The 7,725-nt window shown below is 37.8% G+C and overlaps 1 protein-coding gene across 1 annotated transcript in view; it reads left to right on the top strand.

Moving 5' to 3' along the window:
* Window positions 1–7,436: 7,436 nt before the first annotated feature.
* LOC106562539 (sodium/potassium/calcium exchanger 5) overlaps window positions 7,437–7,725 on the top strand; it is an 18,782-nt gene continuing 18,493 nt past the window's right edge. The window contains exon 1 of the mRNA XM_045689384.1: window positions 7,437–7,725. This exon is cut by the window's right edge and continues 92 nt beyond it. Coding sequence (XP_045545340.1) covers window positions 7,658–7,725 — 68 coding nt within the window. The 5' untranslated portion in view covers window positions 7,437–7,657.

Raw genomic sequence — 7,725 nt, 5'->3', positions numbered from 1 at the left:
CTGGATATCATAAGGTGAATGCACCAATTTGTAAGTCGCTCTGGATAAGAGCGTCTGCTAAATGACTTAAATGTAAATGTAAATGTAATGTAAATGTATATTGGATAGGGAATCACTTGAAAAACTACAAACCTTCCACACTTCCTAGTTGGATTTTTTCTCAGGTTTTTGCCTGCCATATAAGTTCTGTTATACTCACAGACATCATTCAAACAGTTTTAGAAACTTCAGAGTGTATTCTATCCAAATCTACTAATAATATGCATATCCTACCTTCTGGGCCTGAGTAACAGGCAGTTTACTACGGGCGCGCTTTTCATCCGGACGTCAAAATACTACCACCTACCCAAGAGAGGTTAAGAGTGTGCTCCTAATCTCAGCTCGTTACCTGTATAAAAGACACCTGGGAGCCAGAAATCTTTCTGATTGAGAGGGGGTCAAATACTTATTTCCCTCATTAAAATGCAAATCAATTTATAACATTTTTGACATGTGTTTTTCTGGATTTTTGTTGTTGTTATTCTGTCTCTCACTGTTCAAATAAACCTACCATTAAAATTATAGACTGATAATTTCTTTGTCAGTGGGCAAACGTACAAAATCAGCAGGGGATCAAATACTTTTTTCCCTCACTGTATGTTGCTATCATATTGTGCAAAAATATACAGCTGTTTGAAATCATTCACTTCTAAAACTGTATGGTCTGAGTGTGAAATGAGGCACACTACAAGGGCCATTAGTCGACAGGTTTAACTAATAGATATTATTCCACATGAACCAAGTCTGTCCTCTAGTGGTCTTTGAGAGCTACAATCCATTGTATTACTGTGACAGTGGAGGCCAAGATCTTTCTGAAACCATCACATGGGGGCGCCACAACCCAAGATGGTGATAGCCTACCACAGCTGTTGAACCAACGTGTAGAACTGTTAGTAACCTGCAACAGGTATGTATGCCTGAAGTCATTTTCCACCCAATTATGATGTCGTAACGTAGGCCTACGGACCCAGTGTGGTCCCGCATTAAATGACGTGCAGCTTATAAAGACTTCATAAAGCCTTAGTAAAAACTACATAAATGTGTTACAAATAATCTATAACCGTATGTCATGCTTTATAAAGGGTTCATAAATTTGGCATACCCGTGTGACATAATCACCAATGTCAAATGTGACATAACCCACAATGTCAAATATGACATAAACCTGTGCTTTGTAAAGGGTGGCATAAGCACTGCTTAATAAAGACCTTATAAATCATATTAAATTGAGGCTTCACAAAGCATGTATAACCCTGTCATGCATCTTGGTAGAGCATTTAAACACCCATACGTAAAAATGCATTTTTGGATCTGACCTCAACTTCCCCCACAATGCTGTGCTGGAGGATGACACACACTCTAAAGTGCAGTCATGCACAGCAAAATAACATCGGTAGGGCCTTTTAAAATCCGTTTTTATTTTTTGCCTACTTCTGTTATTTTCCCAAATTCCATTTTCTTGGTTTTGTTTTTGCAGGTTTCCCAATTTTTTCTGGTTTATCCCAGTTTTTTCACACTTTTTTATTAGAAAAGCAATCAAATTAAAATTCGATTTTCTGTGTTCACAACAATGCTTAAACCACATCAGGGGATGACTTTTGAGGTCTGGCAAAATCTAAGAGACGTTTCTTTTTTGGGGTAGTTGTCCTTCAGTGGGCATGCCCTGCACTGTTGTTTAGTTAGCAGGTTATCTGTAGTGCAGTAATCACAAGTGATGTGATTCGGCCGCCAATGGAATGGGTGGAGTAAAAGGCCAGCAACACTCCGTATTATTCAGAGCCCCATGAAATGACACCATATATACATTGTACAGATCCTACTGAGTATTCCCATCAATACATTTACTGCACCACTCAGAATAGATCTTGCTCTAAACCACCATGTATTGGCTTAGAGCAAGTGATTCGCATTGGGGGCAATTATTTGACCTTGGAACATGTTTTAAAAGCCTATTTAATGCAAATGTCACTTAAATATGAACAAATATGAATAATTGTTAATGTTTAGAGAATTATTTTGTTATATATAATGAATGGTTATTGACACCTTTCTACTATTACTTGGGGACTTTTATTTTGACATTTTCGAAATTCCGTGACCCGGAAGTACACACAGCACATATAAGCCTGGGATACCAACCATTCAAAGTTGACCTTAGTGGGCGTGACCATAGAATTCTATAGGAGTGACCTTACTGAGTAAAGTATTTGTCATGGTCACCACTTAACAGTCAAAAAGTCATAATTATGGCTAAACCCTGCCCATTTCCACAATGTATCTTGTTAAAATGTGCTATTAAACCTAACCCTAACTAATGATGGCCTAGTTTGATGTGTTGGTCCACCAGACCTTCCACGCATTTAGGCAGAAGTGTCTGGAAACGAGATTAGGTGTCATGTGACTAACATGACATCACTTTAAAGCTTATGTTATTCTTCAGCACAACATGTCACCCTTTATAAAGCACATGTTTATATCATATTCCACCACGTCACCCTTTATAAAACACATGTTTATATCATATTCCACTACATGTCACCCTTTATAAAGCACATGTTTATATCATATTCCACAACATGTCACCCTTTATAAAGCACATGTTTATATCATATTCCACCACATGTCACCCTTTATAAAACACATGTTTATATCATATTCCACAACATGTCACCCTTTATAAAGCACATGTTTATATCATATTCCACCACATGTCACCCTTTATAAAGCACATGTTTATATCATATTCCACAACATGTCACACTTTATAAAGCACATGTTTATATCATATTCCACCACGTCACCCTTTATAAAGCACATGTTTATATCATATTCCACAACATGTCACCCTTTATAAAGCACATGTTTATATCATATTCCACAACATGTCACCCTTTATAAAGCACATGTTTATATCATATTCCACCACGTCACCCTTTATAAAGCACATGTTTATATCATATTCCACAACATGTCACCCTTTATAAAGCACATGTTTATATCATATTCCACCACATGTCACCCTTTATAAAGCACATGTTTATATCATATTCCACCACATGTCACCCTTTATAAAGCACATGTTTATATCATATTCCACCACATGTCACCCTTTATAAAGCACATGTTTATATCATATTCCACTACATGTCACCCTTTATAAAGCACATGTTTATATCATATTCCACCACATGTCACCCTTTATAAAGCACATGTTTATATCATATTCCACCACATGTCACCCTTTATAAAGCACATGTTTATATCATATTCCACAACATGTCACCCTTTATAAAGCACATGTTTATATCATATTCCACCACATGTCACCCTTTATAAAGCACATGTTTTTATCATATTCCACAACATGTCACCCTTTATAAAGCACATGTTTATATCATATTCCACAACATGTCACCCTTTATAAAGCACATGTTTATATCATATTCCACTACATGTCACCCTTTATAAAGCACATGTTTATATCATATTCCACAACATGTCACCCTTTATAAAGCACATGTTTATATCATATTCCACAACATGTCACCCTTTATAAAGCACATGTTTATATCATATTCCACCACGTAACCCTTTATAAAACACATGTTTATATCATATTCCACCACGTCACCCTTTATAAAGCACATGTTTATATCATATTCCACCACATGTCACCCTTTATAAAACACATGTTTATATCTGTAAATTACATCAACACTGAAATGAAACAAAATGCCATCTCCATCTTACCATTTGAACACCACTTCTCTCTGGTGTGCGAGGCGTTCGTTCTTTCATCTTTCATCTAGCTCACAATGCTCACACAGGCTTTGTATCACATGGAACGAAAGCGCACACAGATGATAAACAGAGCCAGTATCACTGCTAACGGTCTCTAGAGAAAGTAGAGATCACTTTTTGGAACATGCCCCAACATATCCCCAGACCCCCTTACCCCTCTGTTGTCTGCTAGCTGGGCTGGTCTGTTCACATAGGCTAGCCATACATGTCACTGTCCTGCAGTGCACGCACAGCTTCACCTCCAAATATGCACATTGTGATATAAAGGTGAGATGAGAACATCACTCAATTCATTTGTTTGATCAAATCTGATCAGAGAGTTGTTGAATGAAGCCTATGGCTTAATGTAGCCTATGGATTAATGTAGCCTATGACTTAATGTAGCCTATGGATTAATGGACAATGTTCAATGTCATTTTTTAATTACTAGCCTATCAATCAATCAATGAAAGGTATTTATAAAGCCCCTTTTACATCAGCAGATGTCACAAAGTGCTTATACAAAAACCCAGCCTAAAACCCCAAAGAGCAAGCTATGCAGATGTAGAAGCACGGTGGCTAGGAAAAACTCCCTAGAAAGGCAGGAACTTAGAGAGGAACCAGGCTCTGAGGGGTGGCCAGTCTTCTTCTGGCTGTGCCAGTAGAGATTATAAAATGACATGGCTATTAATTCCAGATTGTTCTTCAAGATGTCCAGCAAGGTCAAATAATAATCACAGAGTGCAACATCGAGACAGCAGATGCGGTAGAGAGAGAGAGGCATTATTTATATAGGTCGACTAGAGACTTTAACCCATATGGAAAAACAATATATTGACATAAATATTTTAACATGTATTTACATGTATTTAAGCCTTATATATACATATATTTAAATAGGCTATATGTACAAAAATATCTGGACATACAGAGCCTTCGTAAAGAATTCAGACCCCTTGACTTTATCCACATTTTGTTATGTTAAAACCTTATTCTAAAATGGATGAAATAAAAAAAATCTTCACCAATCTACCTTCCAAAGCAAAAAAAGGTTTTAGAAATGCTTGCAAATTTATTACAAATAAAAACATAAATACCTTATAAGTATTCAGACCCTTTGCTATGAGACTCGAAATTGAGCTCAGGTGCACCCTGTTTCCATTGATCATCCTTGAGATGTTTCTACAACTTGATTGGAGTCCACCTGTGGAAAATTCAATTGATTTTGGACAGGTACACACCTGTCTATATAAGGTCCCAGAGTTGACAGTGCATGTCACAGCAAAAATCAAGCCATGAAGTCGAAGGAATTGTCCGTAGAACTCTGAGACAGGATTGTGTCGAGGCACAGATCTGGGGAAGGTTACCAAAACATTTCTGCAGCATTGAAGGTCCCCAAGAACACAGTGACCTCCATCATTCTTACATGGAAGAAGTTTGGAACCACCAAGACTCTTCCTAGAGCTGGCCACCTGGCCACACTGATCAATCGGGGAGAAGGGCCTTGGTCAGGGAGGTGACCAAGAACCCGATGGTCACTCTGCCAGAGCTCTAGAGTTCATCTGTGGAGATGGGAGAACCTTCCAGAAGGACAACCATCTCTGCAGCACTCCACCAATCAGGCCTTTATGCTAGAGTGGCCAGACGGAAGCCACTCCTCAGTAAAAGGCACATGACAGCCCGCTTGGAGTTTGCCAAAAGGCACCTAAAGACTCTAAAGATTCTCTCGTCTGATGAAACCAAGATTGAGCTCTTTGGCCTGAATGCCAAGCGTCACATCTGGAGGAAACCTAGCACCATCTCTACGGTGAAGCACGGTGGTGGCAGCATCAAGCTGTAGGAATGTTTTTCAGTGGCAGGGACTAGGAGACTAGTCAGGAGTGTGGCAAAGATGAACGGAGCAAAGTACAGAGAGATCCTTGAGGAAAACCTGCTCCAGAGCGCTCAGGACCTCAGACTGGGGCAAAGATTCACCTTGCAACAGGAAAAAGACCCTAAGCACACAGCCAAAACAATGCAGGAGTGGCTCCGGGACAAGTCTCTGAATGTCCTTGAGTGGCCCAGCCAGAGCCCGGACTTGAACCCGATCGAACATCTCTGGAAATACCTGAAAATAGCTGTGCAGCATTGCTCCCATCCAACCTGACAGAGCTTGAGTTGATCTGCAGAGAAGAATGGGAGAAACTCCCCAAATACAGGTGTGCCAAGCTTGTAGCGTCTTACGCCAAGAAGACTCGAGGCTGTAATCGCTGTCAAAGGTGCTTCAACAAAGTACTGAGTAAAGAGTCTGAATACTTACGTAAATGTGATATTTCATTTTTTTTTTTTTGATACATTTGTAAAAAAGTTTTTGCTTTGTCATTATGGTGTATTGTGTGTAGTTTGATGAGGCAACAATTTATTTTTAATCCATTTTAGAATAAGGCTGTAACGTAACAAATTGTGGAAAGTCAATGGGTCTGAATACTTTCCGTTTGCACTGTATTACAAAATTGGCCGTTTTCATATATTTCTACATATATGTTTATATATTTAAATATATGGTGTGGAAATACATTTTCACAATATGCTGTGGTAGCTAGTAAAACATATTGCAAAATATACTTGATAAATATATGTTACCATGTATTTTAATGAATGGAATATGTTGCTTTTTTACTTTAGATACTGTAGCTAGGCTACATTAAAATTCAATGCATACAACTACAAAGTTCAGCAGTAAATCACAATAGCAGGCTGTGGTATACTTTGACAAGTTTGAATGAATGACAACTAAGAGAGTTTTCAATCATCTTTATTTTGTTCTCAAATAACTTGGCCCATTGTTGAATTGTGGCATCGGAATCACTGGAAGGTCGCATCTGAAACACAAAATATAATGTACAAATTACATCTGTGACCTTCACATCTGTATTTGAAAATGATGTCTTTGAACATCAAATGTATACTTACAATACATTTGAAATTGTGATTGACAACTCAGGAAAAATATATTTTAATACATTTTTAAATATTTGTACAGATATGTTCTACGTTCAAGTGTATTTTTAAATAAACACCTCATTTATTTGTACTATGTTTCATAAGTGGCAGGTAGGCTATACCTCAATAGCTGCAGAATGCATTGTCAACTATAACTCAATGATCCAACTTGTGCATGCAAAATGCCACTTTGGGAACCTAATGCTAAGTTACTAGAGGTCAATAGAGACTTAACATTATCATCGGGGTAGAGAAGATTATGAGGTGTGTGTATTTTACACATATATAAAATATATATATTTACATATATTTAATTTATTTATTTATATATTGTCTGAATACATAATAAAAACATTTCCCCAATATATTTCCATTTTATTGAAATACATTCCAATATATAATTGTTCCGTATGGGAGCCTAGGCCTATATGTGCACCATGAGTGAGGCCTTTCTAATAATATTAAATGAGTGTAAATATTTATTTCCAGGAAATGTCTTTTCTATCCTGAGACTTTTCTATGGTGGTCGAATCGAATGAGGGGGAGGAGGGAGAGAGTTACAGGAGGCTGGGGTGCCTTCAGCTTGAATAACTTCATCCCGTGATCTCTCTCTCTCTCTCTCTCTCTCTCTCTCTCTCTCTCTCTCTCTGAACACAGGCCTTAAAATATGCTTTTCTCCCCCATGATCTCTCTTCAACCCTAATAGAGTAGGGTAGTGGTAGTAGTGGTATATGTGAGTTAGGTTAGTTAGTTAGTAAGAGGCTTGTATGTTTACTGGCTTATTAGTGAACTCATGACGCACCGCAGCAGTAGTTAATGAAACCGTTTTTTTTTTACCGCTTTCTATTCTAAAACCATGTATAGAGACGGAGTGCTCCACAAGAAGAACAGAAAAGACTTTATACCTTATTTTCTAGGACTAGT

Source organism: Salmo salar, chromosome ssa11 (assembly GCF_905237065.1).
Source record: "Salmo salar chromosome ssa11, Ssal_v3.1, whole genome shotgun sequence".
NCBI lineage: Eukaryota > Metazoa > Chordata > Actinopteri > Salmoniformes > Salmonidae > Salmo > Salmo salar.
This window is presented reverse-complemented; position numbering and strand designations above follow the sequence as displayed.